We start from the raw sequence: 19265 nt of genomic DNA, 5'->3' as shown, positions 1-19265 counted from the left end.
CATACCTCCCTTAGATAGAATTCTAAACTTTTGAAAAAAATGAGAGGAACTCTCGACGCTTTTCAAGATTACAACTTTGATTCACTAGCATTTTAGTTCACTCTTTATTGTGTCTTCTCAGCACGGATAAGTGAGGTATTTATAGGCCCCAAATGACTTAAAAAATGAAGCCAAAAATTTAAATTTCTGAGTATTCCGGATATGAGCGGTACCATCGTTGTGCTGAGCGGTACCACCGTTTAGTAGAGCCTCGAAGACGGGGCTCTAGCGGTACTACCACCAGCTTGGGCGATACCGTCATTTGCCAACATTAATGCTGAAGGTATCATCATCTAGTCTGGATGGTACTATCACCGAACAGCTTGGAAAAGTGTGCTTTTGACTTTTCCAACTCATAGGTGGTTCCACCGCTTGACTCAATCTTTGGGTCACTAAATAGGCCTCCAAATGAGCTCAAATCAATTCTAATGGACCGTTAATTGAGTTAACATTATTACACTTGAATCTAACTCAATTAAGATCTAAAACTACGATGATCATGACTTAAATGATTACAAAACATATAATCTTGTGTTGTCCGACATATCATTGGTTCATTCAAACTCTCGACGTATTGCTCAATCTATCGGCATGTTGACTCTCACAACGTCCGATCTTGATGCATGTCCAATTCTTCCGGCCCGATGCCTGATCTCTAACTTCAGCTCAACATCTGATTCTTCTGCTTGAATTGTTTTGCCTTTTCATAATCAAAGTTAGTCCTTTGCATCACTTTTCTTAAAATATAGATTATATCGTAAACTCATCAATTAATATCATCATCAAAATCCGGAATTCAACACATCAACCATTTAGCATTTCATCAGTGGATTAATCAGTTAACTCATTCTCCAATAACCACTTGCATGGTATCCCTAGTGTCTTCATACAAGTAGTTATGAGATTAACCGCCTCCATCATATAAACGGGTATACAACGCACCAATTTATCCAATTATCTCAATGTATCTCTCAAGCAACCTATGACTAAGATTATTTAGGATTTGTATTTAAAGGTGAATCAATCTTATTATTATGATCTTATCATAATCTAATTCTCAATACATAGATCCATCAACATGTGTAACGGACAACATAAAATGAAAAAAAATTATAATAAATAATTATAAAAAAAAATAGTATGTAACGTGTCAGATGTCTCATCACTCATCTTGTAACTTACGTAATTGATCTCGTCGAAAGTGAGTGTTTTGCTAAGAGTGGCTCCACTAGGTACCACTTAAAGGAAATCCAAGTGAATTGCTTTACTTCACGCTGCTGAATTGTTCTGCAGTTTGTATCACCCTTTGCCATGTTAATGCATGCATGCAATCTAACAAAACTTTGTCGACCCTAAGTGATATAATATTTACAATAGGGAAGGGAAGAAAACCATGTATCAGTCAGCAATTCCAAGCTACCATACCTTTTGCAGGTTGCTGCTACCCAATTTCACATATATTTCTGATTTGTGATGTAAATTTCTTCTAATTTGTGTGGATACACCGGTAGTTGTCTGATCATTAGCTTTATTCATGATAGCCTTACCTTGGTGGGATACCAAGAGATTCATGTTTGTCAACATCTCGTTAGAGGCCCCAAATCCTGGTAACCAGGATAAGGTACATAAAGGTTTTACGAGACCTGAAGCATGAAGATCTGGAACCTTGCTTGTGCAGAAGTTGGAGTTCATGAGAAACAGAGCGGAATGCTTCAACGAATGGCATAACTTTCTTCTTCAGAAGTTGCTGATAGAGCTCGAGAATTGAGGGAACAGAATAAAGTGTGGCCCGCAGATGGCTTTGAGGTGCTGTACGCACATCAAAGGAAGGTATAATGACTCGTGTATTAGACTGGAGTTGGCCAACATGCATCTACTTTGTGAACGAAGGAGCATTCGGTCCTGAAACTAAAGAAAAGCATTGTGCTTTCTCGATCACAAGATTTGCCCCCTATGATCGAATTTAACGGTGCTTGGGTATTTAAACTAGGATTTAGCAAACATAAGCAATTGTCTTTGTTCCATGAAAGATCATTTCTTCATCTGCTGTACTTTATGTCGCCTCTCTTTTCCTGTTCTGAAGCATGGAATTTGATCCCTATGCTCTGCAAGCTGTTAGGTCTGTCTCAGTGGAAAGCAGATGGAATGCCAATAGACGTGCGTCAGAAGCTCTCCCATTGTTCAAGTTACCGCATGGAAGCTCCTTTGAGAAGAGACATGTACATGAGGGTCATCTACTCACAAAGCTTCTCCTGTGAACACTACAGTCCGTCCAATCATAATTGGAGAATGGGAGAGCAGTGTGAATCGTGGGTGTCTAATGTTTTGAAGTTTTGTTCTAATGCTATGATCACTGCAATTTATCTGTATGTTTAGTCATGATGTCGATGCATTAGAGCAACATTTCTATACTAATATGTAATGCAAATGCTCGCATCTCCTTTTGCAGCTTAGCTTTTGCTTCCCACATGCAGAGGTTTATTAGTAAGCTCTATGAACTTTAATTTTCATGTGAACTACAACACATTTGGTAGCTTTCCAAATGGGCTACAACTCAGTTGAACTATAAAGCTATGGACAAAATGATGAGAGTGATGCAGTTTGATTCAACCATCGATGGAGAACAATTAAGACTTTTGGATTTGATACATCGGCGACAAGTGCGTGTGTTCTTAAAGAGAATTTTGTGTTGTCTGTGGCTCCCATCACTTCCCACCTGCTCTCATACCTTCAGAAATGCATCATGAGTAATCATCCAAGAATTCTCATACGAATGCGGGGCAACAAGTAGAAGAATCACTGAAGCTAAATGTGTGCAATCATCATGTCAACATGGTTGCAACCCTACTTCTATAAGCTATTTACTCGAACGGTCACCTCGGTGTCTCCGGCGATAGAGTGGCGCCGGAAACAAAACTTGCCTTGAGAACAACTCTGTCGTTTGATGACAGACTCCAGACACATATTGCGAACAGCAAGAGGTGCATGATCGAATGAAGGGACACGGCTCTTCGATCAATCATTCAATCGTCCTACAGATTCCTTTGCCTCAGAAATAGTGGCGTGCAGATTTCTTATGTACCTCGATCGATTTCTTGTCTGCAATCATTTTGTTCTTTTGATTCAAGAAGCATATTCTTCGCTTTGTTGCTTCGGCTCCTCAAGGCTCATAGGACAAGTGTGGCAGGTTGTGCACTAATCTCCATTTCTTGAGGACTCTTAGTCTGCTTCCAACTTATGATAACTTGTCCTACAATCACCTGCTTGCGACTTAATTTTATTGCCTTTAGGTGCTACAAAGGTAAAATAGGTGATAGGGAGGCCACACTCATTGCTGCTTTTAAGGACGAAGCTCCAACAGCAAGTGGACAGAGGGGATTCCGTGAAGGACTATAAAGTTGCCTCCATGTTTAGAGTTTGGTGCAACTTGAGGAAAACTTAGGCAAAATCACTAGTAATATGAGCTTTCGGGGTCCGACGATACTGGTGTTTTTGGGTTTCTTGAGTTGTGTTCATGCTGATCTGAAGCTGGGCTTCTATGACGACAGTTGCCCCAAGGCAGAGAAGATGATCCTAGATTTTGTGGAGGAGCACATCCCAAATGCACCAACGGTGGCAGCATCTCTTCTTCGGATGCACTTCCATGATTGCTTTGTGAGGGTACGATGTAATGCATTCGTTTCAACTCAATCTTGCTTTCTTCACGGCATGTTTGATGCAATTCTCAGGGTTGTGATGGCTCTGTGCTCATCAATTCAACCAGCACCAACCAAGCTGAGAAGGCCGCGACTCCGAACCAAACACTCCGCGGGTTCGACTTCATCGATCGCCTGAAGAGTGTGGTGGAGGAAGAATGCCCGGGGATCGTTTCGTGTGCGGACATTCTTGCGTTGGCTACGCGAGACGCGGTCGGAGTCATTGTATGCCGACAAGCTCATACCATGCTCCAAGCTAATGTTCTGAATGCAGACACTCATCTTGTTCGTCTGACGGCAGGGAGGCCCGATTTGGAGAGTTCCGACTGGCCGTCGCGACGGGTTGATATCGAATTTATCGGAAGCATTATCTGAGATTCCAGCCCCCACATCGAACCTTAGCTCTCTGCAGACTTCTTTTGCTAATAAAGGGCTAAATGCTGCAGACCTTGTTCTCCTCTCTGGTGAGCTGCAGCATAGTAAACACATGCCGATCTAAGTTCTCGCCGACTTGTGTCTTGCAGATTCGTCATTTTACACGAAAAATGACGTTTTTCTTGCGCTTCTTCGTCTGCTAACATCGACCGATTTGCTGTTGCAGGAGCCCACACGATCGGAGTTGCTCATTGCGAATCCTTCAGCGACCGGCTGTACAACTTCACCGGGAACGGCGATCAAGATCCTTCTCTGGACGGCTTCTACGCCACGAATCTGAAGAAGAACAAGTGCAGAGACGCCACCGACGAGACCACGCTCGTGGAAATGGATCCTGGGAGTTTCAGAACGTTCGATGTTGAATACTACAGGAATCTGCTCAAGCGAAGAGGGCTCTTCGAATCCGACGCAGCTCTGACCACGGACGCCGCGGCCAAGACAGCCATCGTCAATCTCGTCGACAGCCCTCCGCAGACATTCTTCGCCGGGTTCGCGATGTCCATGGAGAAGATGGGCAGCATCGGAGTCAAGACGGGCTCTTCAGGTGAAATCAGAAGGAACTGTGCGGTCATAAACAGTTGAGACTGGTGTTCTCGAGCAATTTATGCTGTGGGATCTCAAAAATAAATGAACTGTTGCAGTGTGTTGTTCTTTGGGGATCTAAGTATTCGGTCTAACAAGCATTAACAGGATCTTTCCTTTGTTCTTATCATCATCAATCGTCCTTTCTGGCTGATGAGAAACAAGTGGTGTCCTTGCATTTTGATGGCCTTCCTTTTGATCCAAATGAATTAAGATCATGTTCTTCAAGAGACCAATGTTGATGAATTAGGATCAACAGTGAATTGCTAAGGGTGATTAGATAAAAATGTATACAATTGTATACATATGACCAGTTAAAATATGTTCATTGTTATGATTCAACCAAGTCCAATTAACAAATCACAATTCAATGAGAGACTGATCAAAGTAATCAGTCCATCATATCTCAAAGTGTAACCCTTTCTTAAATAATAGCTAATAACTCAAAACTAAATCAAATGAAAAAAAATCAAGATGAAAAAGAGAAACTCTATTGAACTTATCGAAAAGAGAAATATTTATATATCTTGTAAGACTCTTTGACTTTAGCCATATTATCTTTAATACATGAGACTTGAATTTTCGTTATAGGAAGATACCACCTATTTATTTATAGATATGAAATATAAGAGTTTCTAATCTCGTTTAACTTTATCTAATCTTATTCAAAAGATAAAATTCTGATTTGAAATCTATCAAAATATATTTTTTACTTTTTAAACTAAGAATTTATTATCCTTCCAACTCTATCTAATCTTATTTAAAAAGTAAAATATTAACTTATAATTTTTTTAAATATACTTTAACTTTTTAACACTCCTCCTTGAAGTATACTCTTGGAGATAAGTCTCAGCTTCTTTATAAAGTCACGCCCATAACCACCGCCAAGCATAGAATCACTTGTAGAAATATGATTTCGACCAAAGTATTCTCTAAGGTGCATGTGAATATTACTATCCATATGCTCTCTTATACCATTTGAAAATCTATCCGAATCAAGTTACTTCATTCGGAAACTTCTAGGACTATCGAGAATACCTCTTGACCCAGAGCCTGATCCAAACTTACTAATGAAAGGTCACTGAAATCTCTAACTAGACTTCGTGTAGAAGGCTCAACATCCATGTGACAGTCAAATTTAAGAATAGACTTGTGCAAATCAGAAATAACACTAAATTCCTTACGGAAACCAACTTGACACGAGATCCTGAGTTTCATTTTTACGAAGAACATTCATTTCTTCATTCATGATATCCTTTCACATAACACCTTTGGCATTCATCAAAATAAACAAGTTAAAAATCATCAATTGGTTCATAAAGAAATAGTGACATGCTTACATTATCTCTATCTGTTTCACAATTATTATTATTTTTATCTTCTCAATATTTGAATTTTCTCTTTATGAACATCATTACTCCCCCTATCACTTTGTTCCATTATTAGAAGTGAAAAAATAATATGAGTAAATTCAGATAAGGAAAAAGACAGAGCCAAAATCCGTAGAAACATTAGATGACAAAAGAATCTCAATCATAAGTTTTGAACATATATCGATTTCATTATTGTGATTGATGTTTTTCAAAGAAATTATTTATGAAGAATAATAACAAGAAACTTCATCAAACATAACATCTCGAGATACCACATACCTATGTTTATAGATACATATATTTTTAACTTTTCTTCCTTTCATCATAGCTAATAAAGATGCATTTCTTAGTATTAATATCAAGCTTGCTTCTCTTCAAGTATGGTATATGAATATAGTATAGAGAACCAAATACTTTAAAATATTTAATATTTGGTTTCTCCCTAAACATAAGCTTATACGAAGACATTAAATTGATTGGACTAATAGTAGTTCAATTAATAACATAAGTTGCACTTATCATACCTTTTGCTTATAAGGCTTATAAGTCTACATAAGATGTTGAATCTTTCATTCAACCTTAAAAGAACTTTTAATTTTTTACTTTCAATAGTACTTTCAACTATTAATTAAACTCTTGAAATCTTAAAAAAACTTTTGATTTTTCCTTCACAAAATAGACCCAAATAAGATAGTGTTCGAGTAGGGCTCGTTAGATTACTATAAAGAAGCTCCAAGGGGAATTTACATCTTGAAAGTGATATATTAAAAGATTGGTTGTGCGGTTTGCCATATTAACAACCTTTGTAAACTTCATTACTATTAAAAGGAGTAAGAGTGAGAAAAAAAATATTTAATTAAAAAAAATTATATGACCAAGTCTAGCATGTCAGATTGATGCAGTATCATTTATACTCATCTTATCAATAGAAGAGTTTGATGTTGATAAAATATATAAATCTTTAACTCTTTTTATCAGTATATACTACATCTACATTTAATTCTTTTATATAGCAAAGAAACTTGATTTCATTAGGATTAAAAAGAATATAATTTTCAATATCGACTATGTTTGCAACGGAGAAGAGATTTTTCTTCGTAACTAGAAAATAGTACACACTCTTCAATTCAATGTAATATGATCATTATCTTTATTTGAGATTATCACGATGCCTTCCTTTTTAACTTGGTGAATAGTATTATCTGCCATGATAATTGTATCATTATCTTTATATTGACGAATATTAGTGAATTTGATACTAAGATGATTACCAACAATCCAATCATTTTCAAAATTGATAGATGTCATGACCTCAATAATTTTTATTATAAAGCATTTGCCCCAATCTTCGTTAGTAGCATTATAAAAACATTCTTCATTTACAATATTTTCTTCTTTAATCTTCACGTGATATTCTCAAAAGCAATGTGTATTGACTTTTCAATAAAATATAAATATCAATTTTCTCAAAAGCGATCCGTAAATGAAACCATAGGTAGATTGGGAACAACAAGAGAGAGGCCAATTAGACAAAATACACATTGTTCACTTGGGTTGATACAATAATACCACTGAACACAACCATAGCCACAAGTAATTATTGAAATGACAAAGCAAACAACGCACAGACACGAGAGACATTTCACGAACGCTTATTCCACTTTCTGGACGGACTTGCATGCATGCCAACGACAGACGGAACGACGATGACAACCAAAGCATCGGACACAAACAAGCCAAACGGTTTAGCGACCACCGCGGAGGCGGAGCACCAGGTGAAGGGTGGATTCCTTCTGAATGTTGTAATCTGCCAGGGTGCGCCCGTCCTCCAGCTGCTTCCCAGCGAAGATGAGCCTCTGCTGATCCGGTGGAATCCCCTCCTTCTCCTGGATCTTCGCCTTGACATTGTCGATCGTGTCCGAGCTCTCCACCTCCAAGGTAATGGTCTTCCCGGTGAGGGTCTTAACAAAGATCTGCATGCCTCCCCTAAGCCTCAGCACGAGGTGAAGAGTAGACTCCTTCTGAATGTTGTAATCCGCCAGGGTGCGGCCATCCTCGAGCTGCTTGCCGGCAAAGATGAGCCTCTGCTGGTCCGGGGGAATGCCCTCCTTATCCTGAATCTTGGCCTTGACATTGTCGATGGTGTCCGAGCTCTCCACCTCGAGGGTGATGGTCTTCCCGGTCAAAGTCTTGACGAAGATTTGCATGCCACCACGGAGGCGGAGGACAAGGTGGAGGGTGGACTCCTTCTGGATGTTGTAATCAGCCAAGGTCCGGCCATCCTCGAGCTGCTTGCCGGCAAAGATGAGCCTCTGCTGGTCCGGGGGAATGCCCTCCTTATCCTGAATCTTGGCCTTGACATTGTCGATGGTGTCCGAGCTCTCCACCTCGAGGGTGATGGTCTTCCCGGTCAAAGTCTTGACGAAGATTTGCATGCCACCACGGAGGCGGAGGACAAGGTGGAGGGTGGACTCCTTCTGGATGTTGTAATCAGCCAAGGTCCGGCCATCCTCGAGCTGCTTGCCGGCAAAGATGAGCCTCTGCTGGTCCGGGGGAATGCCCTCCTTATCCTGAATCTTGGCCTTGACATTGTCGATGGTGTCCGAGCTCTCCACCTCGAGGGTGATGGTCTTCCCGGTCAAAGTCTTGACGAAGATTTGCATGCCACCACGGAGGCGGAGGACAAGGTGGAGGGTGGACTCCTTCTGGATGTTGTAATCAGCCAAGGTCCGGCCATCCTCGAGCTGCTTGCCGGCAAAGATGAGCCTCTGCTGGTCCGGGGGAATGCCCTCCTTATCCTGAATCTTGGCCTTGACATTGTCGATGGTGTCCGAGCTCTCCACCTCGAGGGTGATGGTCTTCCCGGTCAAAGTCTTGACGAAGATTTGCATGCCACCACGGAGGCGGAGGACAAGGTGGAGGGTGGACTCCTTCTGGATGTTGTAATCAGCCAAGGTCCGGCCATCCTCGAGCTGCTTGCCGGCAAAGATGAGCCTCTGCTGGTCCGGGGGAATGCCCTCCTTATCCTGAATCTTGGCCTTGACATTGTCGATGGTGTCCGAGCTCTCCACCTCGAGGGTGATGGTCTTCCCGGTCAAAGTCTTGACGAAGATTTGCATGCCACCACGGAGGCGGAGGACAAGGTGGAGGGTGGACTCCTTCTGGATGTTGTAATCAGCCAAGGTCCGGCCATCCTCGAGCTGCTTGCCGGCAAAGATGAGCCTCTGCTGGTCCGGGGGAATGCCCTCCTTATCCTGAATCTTGGCCTTGACATTGTCGATGGTGTCAGAACTCTCCACCTCGAGGGTGATGGTCTTGCCGGTGAGAGTTTTAACGAAGATCTGCATCTGGAACGAAGAGATAAAAAAAAGGAGGAGTCAGCATCATATCAAGAGAAACCACCATCATCAATTCAGATCTAAGACTACAAAAGACAACCAGAAGATCAACGATAATTTAGCAGTTAACTTTCGTGAATAGGGCTCACATTTGCTCTAAACAATTCAAACAGAGGAAGAATCAACAAACATTAAACGTCAAAAATGGACGATCATACGAGACCTGTTCCTAGAAGATCATGCATGATCTCCTGCCATCGGAGACCTGTTAACAGAACAATAAAAGTAGCCACACAAAACAACCAAGTGCTACAAGATGGGACCAACACATACATACCTTGAGCGGATGAGGAGGACAGGGAACCGGCAATGCTTCCGACGATGGGTGAAAACGGAGCAGCGTCATTTATAGCCTTCTCCTCGCGTGAGATTGCCCAAATACATCCGATTCTTGTGATGATCGATCACCACACACGTGGTCGGACGATATTAAAGACTTCACGGTGCGTCCCCCCTGTGAGCCGGCAGATGCATGAATCCACCCCACCCGCCCTCTTCGTTCCGTTCACGGATAATCTTAATTATGATTTGGAAGGTCACGCATTCGATGATAGATTAGTAGTAATTTTATATTAAATCTTAATCGTCACAAGTTTAGGATAAAGATCGCATTAGAAAAATGCGGTTGTCGAGCATTCCATGGTAAAGAAGAAAAAGAATATGATTCAGAGGATTGATTCGAGATAAACGATGCGAAAGAAAAGAATGTTCTAAGAGGAGGAATAAGATCGATGCAGTCGATTCTTCGATAACGCAGATAAGTTCCGGGCAGTGGGTCCAAATCAATTCATCGATATGTCTGATCTTTAAGATTTAGTCAAACATGAGCACTGGGATGGCATTCCGCGTCACCTTCCATTGTAACCTCAGCTGTTGGCCGAACAGAGTCCATGGCATTTCCTGTGAAAGAAAGTGACAGATGAGTGTGTAGAAGGTACAGAGCACACCACGTCGACACTTCACCTGCAATAGATCTTATCTGGATCATGGTTTGTCACATTCCACCACAAACCCACATCAGCCTGCATGTTCCTCTGCTTCCATTGGCACCACCCACATCGAATGGTTTCACGGATGCCAAAATCCAGAGAGTAGGAATTCTGTGTGCACAATCCCAAAGACCAAAAAAACACATACACTAATCACGAAAGAGAACGATCCATCCTGAAATTATCATCTCAACTGCATACAGATCACTACATGTACAGAAACCACCGATTCATGTCCAGGTGCTGAATGAGAGTTGATTGCACTGCTGTCTGTATAAGGTTCGTCATTTGGCACCGACCAACTCGTTAAGCTTTCCCTGGTTTGCAAGTGCAACATAGCGAAACCAGCATCAGATGTAGATAGCCACACATTACTTAAGAACACTACATGTTGTAGTTAGAGCAAGGAACAGGGTGGGTGGGTCTATTTGCAGTGAACTCTAACTAGTCGACCATATTTGGGCGACGAAAAGATTGAACGAAACCATCGATCCTCTTCCTTATCTCCTCCGGATTGGCCCCGACAATCTTGTCTAGCACTGCGCCATCCCTCATCAGTACAAAGGTGGGCATCGCCTTCACCTCCATCTTAGAGGCAACCCCCTGTAAATTTTCGATTGAAGATGCGTATGATAATATTTCAGATTAAAGTAGCACAAACAAAGATGTTCATGACAAGCATATATATATCAGTTTCAAGTAGCACAAGGTTTTGGAGAAGTGCTGCTGCACTCGGAAGAAACAGCCCACAGGAAAATTGTAGGTGAAGATTAGGTAGACCACTCGTACTACCATCAACAGCCCACATGATCTTCCTCAGGATCATGGCTACCGAGGTCATAAACCATACCTTGACTTCATCAACATCGACCACGAGAAACAGGATGTCCTGGTAAGTCAAGGCCAGCTCCTCGAAGAATGAGTTCATGGCGAGGGATGGAACACACCACGAGGCACCAAAGTGGACAAAAACCTGCACACAAATGAAAAGAGAGATATAATCAAAATTCCATGCATTATTATTAGCTTCATCATTCTGTGACCAGCAATCCTCAGCTGGTAAACTGTCTTCTTCCTTCGTTCTCAGCTTAGAGATCTGTGCCCAATATTTGCAAGTCAATCCTTATGAGTCCATTGAAAACATCCGAAAGCAGATGGGGGAAAGGAACCCAGGGAGAGATTAGAGGTTTCAGGCTTTCTGAAGCCACGGAAGAGAAAACCTAGATGTTTAATTTCTCGGTAGAACTTCAGAGAGAGTGATTCAGTAGCAATGAAGAATATTAACCATGAACTATGAGTAACAGATTGACTCAGAACCAGGTAAATCGATAGACCAGAAGAGCTTGCTTACAGGACATCCTTGGTTGTTGGCTTGGGTGATGAAGAGGTACCATGACTCCTCTGAATCCACCTTCACAACCCTGGACTTGGGATGCTGCTGCTCCTGCGGTTGGCCTTCCATGACCGTAAGCTTATTATTGGTCCAGTTCTTCGCAAGGGGTTGGTGGATGTTTATAGAGAGATGGGACGTGGCTGCGGTATGAAGTGGAAGCCAGATGTCCTCTTGTGGATAGCACCAAACATCTAATCCCAGGAAGAGGGTCCACGGGAAACCAAGGGGCTATTGTTCTCCGGTATCCATATATCTGGCACCCCGAAGGCTAATCCAAGAAACGATGGGATGTCCAGAATTTTCTGTATCCTGTCATGATGCTCACTATATTTATTATTTTGTACCATTCTGGTCTGTAGATAAGGCTGGTGCACGGACTCCTGCCTGCTTGTCGTCTCCACCGAAGAAAAGATGGCTTCAAAATGCCAACTGAGCATCTGAAGAACACCGACAGGTTCTTTATAAGCCAATGATTTTTGCTGAGATAATGTAACAATAAAAGTGAACTTCCAGGAACAAAATCTTTCAAATGACATCCCAAAAATTATGAAATTTGACCTCATGCATGGTATTACTACCCTCGTGGACACGGTAAGCAAATAATGTCACGAACGTGGAGCCTCGAGACTAAGATGGAGTGTCGTGTCAGATATGCCACCTTAGATTCGGGACGACGGACGCCCCTTCCCATGTCATCCAGAGCCGCACGAGAAAGCATCATACCATCGAAGGGCACTTCGAAAAGCTCAGAATAGTATCGCGCGATGCTATCCCGCACAGATCGATCGGCAATCGCCCAAAGATACGAGCCAACTACTCGAGGAATCAATAGCAGCAGTCAAATCACGTACAATCAATCCTCGGACACAAGCATAAAAGCCCCCTCTACCTGACGCGGGCGATCATTCTAAAAAAAAACTCCATTCGATACCGACTTAACCTTCAGATGAGCCAAGTCGGGAAACCCCTTCCCTCCCGACCTAGGCCTGTGTACAAGAGCCTAGCGACGACAAAGCAGACAACATGCCGACTGAAGAATTACATGCGAAGTCAACCCCGAGCTCAACCAAGGGCTAGTCGCAAGGACGATCTTGAACATCGACAATCAGACCAAGTCATGCTAACACCTCGATCATAACTAGACAAGTTTGTTAACAATGCATAACTTCAATCATTTCAATTTCATAGCAATATATCTTTCGGGATTTTATGAACCTAAAGATCCCAAATCACCATAGTGGTAGGCTCAAACCAAATCAGTCATCCAAGATAAGAGACCATGTAGTTGTGTAGCTATTTTTACAGATAACACCACTCAGTAATCCCAGTTAACAGACTCAACTCGGGCAATATAGATGCTGTTCCTTGGTATACAAATCACTCAGGAAGTCGATGTTAAAGAGTCCACTGGCCATTAAATATGCTATAATGGCAGCAGCAACAACAACAAATTAGTGCATAGAGGAATTATAAACATCACCAACAAATCCTCCTTATCCATAGCTCAATCGTGAGTCCGAACATCGTATCTGAATTTGGCGTCGAGGAATTCCAATCTCACAAGAGTTTACCCGAGCAGCAAAGCGAAGCGAACAAAGAGACTCACCAACCGAAGATGCTCCTGGCGAGATATTGACGAACATTAATGTCTTGGAGTCGCCACCAAGACAAGGCTATCATGAAAAAGGCTAATGATCAGCTATCTTTATTATCCGCGTATCCACACAAACAAACAGAAGCAGTTTACATCACAAAGCAAAAATATATGTGGAAATGGGTAGCAAGAACCTACCTGCAAAAGGTATGTTAGCTTGGAATTCCTAAAAGGAACATGATCGTCTTTCTTCCCTATTGCAAATATTACATCGCTTAGGGCCGACAAACTTTTGTTGATTGCCTGTATTAATAATATAACAAAAGGTGAGTTGAGATACAAACCGCAGGAGAATTCAATGGCGTGAAGGCGACTTACCTGGGTTTCCTTTAGGCGGTCCCCGGTAGAGCCACTTTTAGCAAGACGCTCACTTCCAGCAAGATCAATCAAGTTGAGTACCCCTTGAACCTGTTGTTCTGTGCTCTGAAAATAAATGAATGTAACTTAGTATCAGTGTTGAACATCACACAAACCAGCTTGAAAGCACGCCCTAGCAAGTCACATACCTCATTAACCCCAAAAATCCTTAAAGTGAAGACAAAATGACTTCTTGAAGATTGTTCATTCATTTGTGTCCTACCCACAGACCTGGTCATAAAATTCAAAAATTCTTCTCAGGCTTTTACTTATTATTCGCTCAACCAAGTGTCGTACAGAACACATCAACAAAGACACCACAAAAAAGAAAATAAAAAATTCTAATAAATATTTTAGCACAAAACACTAATGCATTTTGATATTAGGATTCAGTATATAAATGATATAAAAGCACAAAGTTCTAAAGAAATAGTGGGAATATGTGTAGCTCAGCCATTTTGAGTGTCCAACATTCATATAGATGAATGGAAACATGCAGTTGTTACATTTGAACTTCTTTTGAAATAAACCATTTGGTATATGCCTCCTCCTCCTTTTTGTTTTAATTTATTTTTTTAAACGGACACATTTTCTAGAAAAATTATCAGAACTTCTTGATATGAAATCCACGAGGAACACTAGCATTGAGTAATGTAGCAAGGACCTATAAGCTTATAGTAAACATAAGATGAGGAACAACTTTTACTTAGTTTCAGTTATATATTGGTCAGTCTGTTCATCAAAAAGTATTTTAATTAGGTAGTAACTCAATGATTCAAGGAAATAAATTCAGTTAAAAAAACACTCATCAAATAATTTCATCAGGTTTTAAGATATATTACATCTAAGAAAGAAAACTTATAGTATATGCATCTTTTATATGTGAGCTTTGGACATAACCAATTAAATAAAAATGATTTCATTTTACAAGTCTTCAAAAGAAGTCATTGGACAAGGACATCGACAAGATTTACCTGCTCTGTGCAGCTTGTTGTAGGAGGAATGAAACTTCTTTGATGCTACAAACGTCTACAATAGTAAGATCAGATATGATCGTATTACCATTAGAATCGTGTTTGATCGTGTATTGTTTACAAAGACCACCACTTGTATCTAGAGTACTAGGGCGACTAGGTGACAACAAATCACGAATTGTTTCATTATATATTTCCAGCATGGATGCCTGAAAAAGAAATGAATCAATCACAATAAAAAAAAAAGGTCATGCAAATTGATGAAGAAAAAGAATAAGCGATAGGTATAGCTGAACATCACAAGAGTATAAGCTTACCTGCATCTTGTATTTCCAACCTTGGCATTGCAGAGATTGACTAGTTTGGAATATTTGCTCTAACGACCGCGGTATAAGACCTTTTTGGTCAGCACATCCAGTATTGCCCATCATAGTGTAAGTTTTACCAGAACCAGTTTGCCCATATGCAAATATACAAACCTACAGTAGACAACAAGAAGCATTCTTAGTCATCAATCAAATATATACCAATAATAATTGAAATAAATATCAATGAACAATACAGTTTAACATATTAAATAAAGCACCTTATAGCCATCAAGTGCACTCTGAACTAGCTGTGAGATTTCTACAAATACATCTTCTTGTGAAGCTTCATGATTGAATACTTTGTCAAAAGTGAAAGTATACATCTGAGCTGATCAAATGTCATAAATATTATGTGTTATTCATGATACAAAGAATATAGAACATCAATATGAATGTGGTATCCTATGCTAATAAAATACAAAGGCATATCACACCATTATGTGTCAAGTCAATGCCACGCCCAAGATATTCAATGGATGTCGGATAAGAAACAACTTCTCTATCTGTGTCACTTAAATCAGAATCAGGTAAAAGAGGTCGAACTCTGCAGAATACTCGAATATTCCCTTTAAGTTCCTGCCAAAAGAAAGTTCAGCACTAGAAGAAGTTCATAATGTACTTGTTAAACACAGTAGCATATGTACCAATATGGTGTTATGCAGTTTTTTACGGAGTTTCTCAGCTTCAACTATTTGAAACTCTGCCTCTGTGAGACGATCTTGCAAATCATCGACAGTTCTTTTCAGCTCTTCATACTCTGTCATTGTCTCGATGGTTGTCAAGTCAGCTCTCTAGAAAAGGAACAAAGATGTCACAAACTAGAAAATAAAAACCCTGATTTTATATTATAACTCATATTTCTACAACCAAATGTAACGTACCTATTTATCTCACATAAATGCAATGGAAAATAATACTACACTGTCACAACGTGATGATACTAATTGAAAATTCTTAATACTACTTACCTTCAGCTTCTCACTGGAAGCAGCAAGCTGATCCTCTAAGAGTTGTATTTTTTCTCTTTGGGATGAGCATGTCTTCTATAAGTAATAAAGAAAAGATAATATCACATTACTCTAAGAGTAACAAAATACATGAGGTTGTAACTAACTTCATATGCAAACAAACCTCAAGAGCAATAATCTTTAGAGTTATATAATCCAAATCTTTTGTTGATTTTTTAGTAAGTTCTCTGTAATTTTCAACTTCAAAGGTCAAACTTTGCGCTTGTGTTGATAAATGGTCACGGTCATCTCGTACTTGCTGGAGTTCAATTCTGAGGCAACTAACTTCCTTTCTTAATTCTTCTTTCAGTTTCATGGCCTTTTGCTGAGAAGACTGAAACAGAAGCAAAATAAAAAGAATTACAAGATTTGACTAAATCGACAACTGACATAAGTAGAGTAATCACAAAATGTGTGACCATAAAGACTAAAAAATGTGAAAGTCCTAGAAATAATATTTGCGATAACCCAAAGGGCAATGATAAAGTTCAAATATGTCACAATGTCAAATCCTACAAGATATTCTCTTTGCAAATCCTCTGTTCCTTGCAAATTGCTCAAAAAGACATCAGACCCTTTAATTGATTTAGAATCAAGTAAAACATGTGCTTGTAATGGTTCAGAGGTTACAAATTGACAGAATGTTAAGTGATAAAGAACTCACGCATAAGGGCATAACAATGAGATAAGTTTATAGCTGTGCGATTAGGAACTACCATACATAACATAAAATGATCACAAACCAATTAATGAGATTCAGAAACAAAAAGAATTTAGCAAACTAAGGAATATGACCGGAGTAAGTTGTAGACACTGGAAGCGACATTATAGTACACCACTCAGCAGTAAAACAAAGTGAAACCTCCAAGATCCTTAATCTTCAAATGAAACAAAAGTATTGAGATCGACCAAATAAATGTGAGGGGAAGTAGACAAAAAAAAAAATGAAGGTATGAATCAAGAATTCCCTTTGAATAAAAGATGCAAGTATAAAACCAACCCTAGATGCGTCCAATTGACTCTTGAGTGAATTTGCATGGTCTCTTGCAGTAGTCAGACTTTCCATTATAACACTTTTCTCCTTCTGGAACCTCGAGATTGTTTCACCATTTTTGTTAGCCTCATTTTGAAGATTACTGTTGTATTGCTGCAAACTGGTATTGTACTCTTGTAATCTCCTATTTGTTTCTTGCAGCATTTTTAACTGAAAAATTATATGAAAAAAGAGTTTATATGGATCATCATCAAAAGAATCCTCTTAATTTCACTCTAGGGAGCAATGTACCTGGTCACTCAAACGTTTTTTCTCTTGGGTGACTCTTTCAAGGTCTGTGGACAGAGCATCTCGAGAATTCTCAGCTGCAACCCTCGCTTCTCTTTCATTCTCATAAGATTTAACAGCAGCCTGCGAAATTTTGTAAGTTGCAATTAAGGACTACCAAACTCGATTTGCTAATTTACTTGAGCATCTTCAGCACTCCCACCAATTTCTCTAATTCTTCGTTTGTGAACTTGTGTTGCAAGGAAGAATTCTGTTCTCGAAGCTCCCTCGATGTCGCATCCAGTTCATCCATCTTTGCCCTCAGTTGGAACTCTAGGGAAAGATGAGATAGGACCGAGCTATCAGGTCTCGAGCATGAAAAATGCACATGGTAAATCATAAATCTGAACCAAAAAAGTGATTTTGAATTCCTTCTGCCAAGTCAAACAGAAGCATTGGTAAATACCAAGCTCTCCGTGCCTTTTCTCTTCAGAGCCCAACATATTTCGAAGCTTCGCTTGCTCCTCCATGTAGCCATCTTCCAGCTCCATGTACCATCTGATACAAATTCGAAGTCTTTTAATGTATTCTATCATCAGCTCACTCTTCCCCTGCATAATCGATCGACAAAATAATACAAAAAAATTTATGAAAAATCAGTAAAAGAATAATTAGGATTGTATAGAATAAGAAAACTTTTTTTACTTTCCACCTTATAGTCTGTCCTGTTCTTTCCCTTCATCTTCTCGGCCAAAAGTCTCTCCACGTCCTCCCTGCACCCGAACTCGGTCCCTGCCATGCTCCCGCCATCCGAGCTGACGGCTGCAAAGACAGTCGTCTGGTCGCTAGAGACACCAGAGTTGGAGTCGGCATTGACGGGGAACACCACCGGCCTAAGCGCTCGTGGGTTGGTCGCGGAGCCTACCATCTTTCCCATCACCGCTATCCTGCACCGTTTGTCGAGGGACACCTCATCCGAATTCTCCTTGTGATCGTGGACTAATTCAAAACCCTAGAAAACGGCCAACCCTCGAGCACAGCGTGGGCAGCTCACATTGGAAGAGCTCCGAGGGGCGTTGAGGGGCTTGCTCTGGATGATCCAAGAGGACATAAACTAATGGGAGGCAAACGCCGAAGAACGTTGGATCAAAGGGTAAAAGTGAGCTAGATCAAGGACGCTTTTATGGTCGGGAGGTGGAGCTATCAGGTGAGGTGGGAGAGGGTGGGTTGGAGTGGAGCGAAAGTAAAGGTGGAGGAGAGATGTGAGCCGTCACTTCAACGGCCGGAAACGGAGAAGGAGAGGCATTCAATACGAATGAATGCATTCAGTTCACGATATGCGGAAGGTTTCCTCCTCACATCAATACAAATATATCCGACGCCCAGCATTAACATGAAAACTACTTCCTACTGCTGCTACCCATTTGAAGTGCCATGGAGCAGTTGGTCCTTCGCTGTTGAGACAAGTAGGAAGCTTCTTCTCTCTCTAAGCTGGGAGGTGTCATGTCTTTGTTCCCAACTGCTCATAGCTGCAGCTGTTGACAGATCCATCTCAACATCTTCATCTCTCAACAGGAAACTCCCAACTAAAATGTTCTGTCAACAGTAAACTCTGTTGATAGTAATTGCTATGATTATGCAAGTGGTATGATGATGATTCTATTTCAGTTGCTAATCAAATGAAGGAAACTAGCTAATTATGCATCAGAATGAAGAACCTACTGTGCATGATGTTTAATT

The 19265-nt window shown here is 40.6% G+C and overlaps 4 protein-coding genes across 4 annotated transcripts; 1 reads left to right on the top strand and 3 right to left on the bottom strand.

The window, feature by feature from the left end:
• Positions 1 to 3433: 3433 nt before the first annotated feature.
• LOC135649485 (peroxidase 39-like) lies at positions 3434 to 4979 on the top strand. Its single transcript, XM_065167880.1, has 4 exons — positions 3434 to 3699; positions 3768 to 3959; positions 4036 to 4198; positions 4336 to 4979. Exons 1-4 carry the CDS (start codon positions 3499 to 3501, stop codon positions 4749 to 4751), a joined length of 972 nt encoding a protein of 323 aa, XP_065023952.1. The 5' UTR covers positions 3434 to 3498; the 3' UTR covers positions 4752 to 4979.
• A 2670-nt stretch (positions 4980 to 7649) lies between these two features.
• LOC103999539 (polyubiquitin) lies at positions 7650 to 9959 on the bottom strand. Its single transcript, XM_009421319.3, has 2 exons — positions 9800 to 9959; positions 7650 to 9471 (listed from the first exon to the last, which is right to left on the bottom strand). Exons 1-2 carry the CDS (start codon positions 9866 to 9868, stop codon positions 7870 to 7872), a joined length of 1671 nt encoding a protein of 556 aa, XP_009419594.2. The 5' UTR covers positions 9869 to 9959; the 3' UTR covers positions 7650 to 7869.
• A 702-nt stretch (positions 9960 to 10661) lies between these two features.
• On the bottom strand, positions 10662 to 12019 carry LOC135649666 (thioredoxin-like protein CXXS1). The gene is made up of 3 exons (XM_065168291.1): positions 11863 to 12019; positions 11362 to 11484; positions 10662 to 11114 (listed from the first exon to the last, which is right to left on the bottom strand). The coding sequence occupies exons 1-3, from the start codon at positions 11971 to 11973 to the stop codon at positions 10956 to 10958; spliced, it is 393 nt and encodes a 130-aa protein (XP_065024363.1). The 5' UTR covers positions 11974 to 12019; the 3' UTR covers positions 10662 to 10955.
• A 1126-nt stretch (positions 12020 to 13145) lies between these two features.
• On the bottom strand, positions 13146 to 19029 carry LOC135649659 (kinesin-like protein KIN-14H). Its single transcript, XM_065168279.1, has 16 exons — positions 18238 to 19029; positions 17992 to 18136; positions 17749 to 17858; positions 17550 to 17669; positions 17265 to 17468; positions 16389 to 16598; positions 16226 to 16300; positions 15902 to 16048; positions 15692 to 15833; positions 15476 to 15585; positions 15207 to 15368; positions 14890 to 15098; positions 14065 to 14146; positions 13877 to 13981; positions 13697 to 13801; positions 13146 to 13577 (listed from the first exon to the last, which is right to left on the bottom strand). The coding sequence occupies exons 1-16, from the start codon at positions 18460 to 18462 to the stop codon at positions 13398 to 13400; spliced, it is 2331 nt and encodes a 776-aa protein (XP_065024351.1). The 5' UTR covers positions 18463 to 19029; the 3' UTR covers positions 13146 to 13397.
• Positions 19030 to 19265: the final 236 nt, after the last annotated feature.

Source organism: Musa acuminata, chromosome BXJ3-9, assembly GCF_036884655.1.
Source record: "Musa acuminata AAA Group cultivar baxijiao chromosome BXJ3-9, Cavendish_Baxijiao_AAA, whole genome shotgun sequence".
NCBI lineage: Eukaryota > Viridiplantae > Streptophyta > Magnoliopsida > Zingiberales > Musaceae > Musa > Musa acuminata.
The sequence above is the reverse complement of the archived record's forward strand: the minus strand, read 5'-3'. Positions and strand labels throughout refer to the sequence as shown.

Excerpts from the sequence above, each read along its gene's own strand:
- LOC135649485 (XM_065167880.1), top strand. The coding sequence starts at position 3,499 with ATGAGCTTTCGGGGTCCGACGATACTGGTGTTTTTGGGTTTCTTGAGT. Across the intron at positions 3,700-3,767 it reads TCCATGATTGCTTTGTGAGG|GGTTGTGATGGCTCTGTGCT; the intron begins GTACGATGTAAT and ends TGCAATTCTCAG. Across the intron at positions 4,199-4,335 it reads AGACCTTGTTCTCCTCTCTG|GAGCCCACACGATCGGAGTT; the intron begins GTGAGCTGCAGC and ends TTGCTGTTGCAG.
- LOC103999539 (XM_009421319.3), bottom strand. The coding sequence starts at position 9,868 with ATGACGCTGCTCCGTTTTCACCCATCGTCGGAAGCATTGCCGGTTCCC. Across the intron at positions 9,472-9,799 it reads GTCCTCCTCATCCGCTCAAG|ATGCAGATCTTCGTTAAAAC; the intron begins GTATGTATGTGT and ends TCTTCGTTCCAG.
- LOC135649666 (XM_065168291.1), bottom strand. The coding sequence starts at position 11,973 with ATGGAAGGCCAACCGCAGGAGCAGCAGCATCCCAAGTCCAGGGTTGTG. Across the intron at positions 11,485-11,862 it reads CCAACAACCAAGGATGTCCT|GTTTTTGTCCACTTTGGTGC; the intron begins GTAAGCAAGCTC and ends ATTTGTGTGCAG. Across the intron at positions 11,115-11,361 it reads TCGATGTTGATGAAGTCAAG|GGGGTTGCCTCTAAGATGGA; the intron begins GTATGGTTTATG and ends GAAAATTTACAG.
- LOC135649659 (XM_065168279.1), bottom strand. The coding sequence starts at position 18,462 with ATGGGAAAGATGGTAGGCTCCGCGACCAACCCACGAGCGCTTAGGCCG. Across the intron at positions 18,137-18,237 it reads AGAACAGGACAGACTATAAG|GGGAAGAGTGAGCTGATGAT; the intron begins GTGGAAAGTAAA and ends TCGATTATGCAG. Across the intron at positions 15,834-15,901 it reads AACTGCATAACACCATATTG|GAACTTAAAGGGAATATTCG; the intron begins GTACATATGCTA and ends TTCTTTTGGCAG.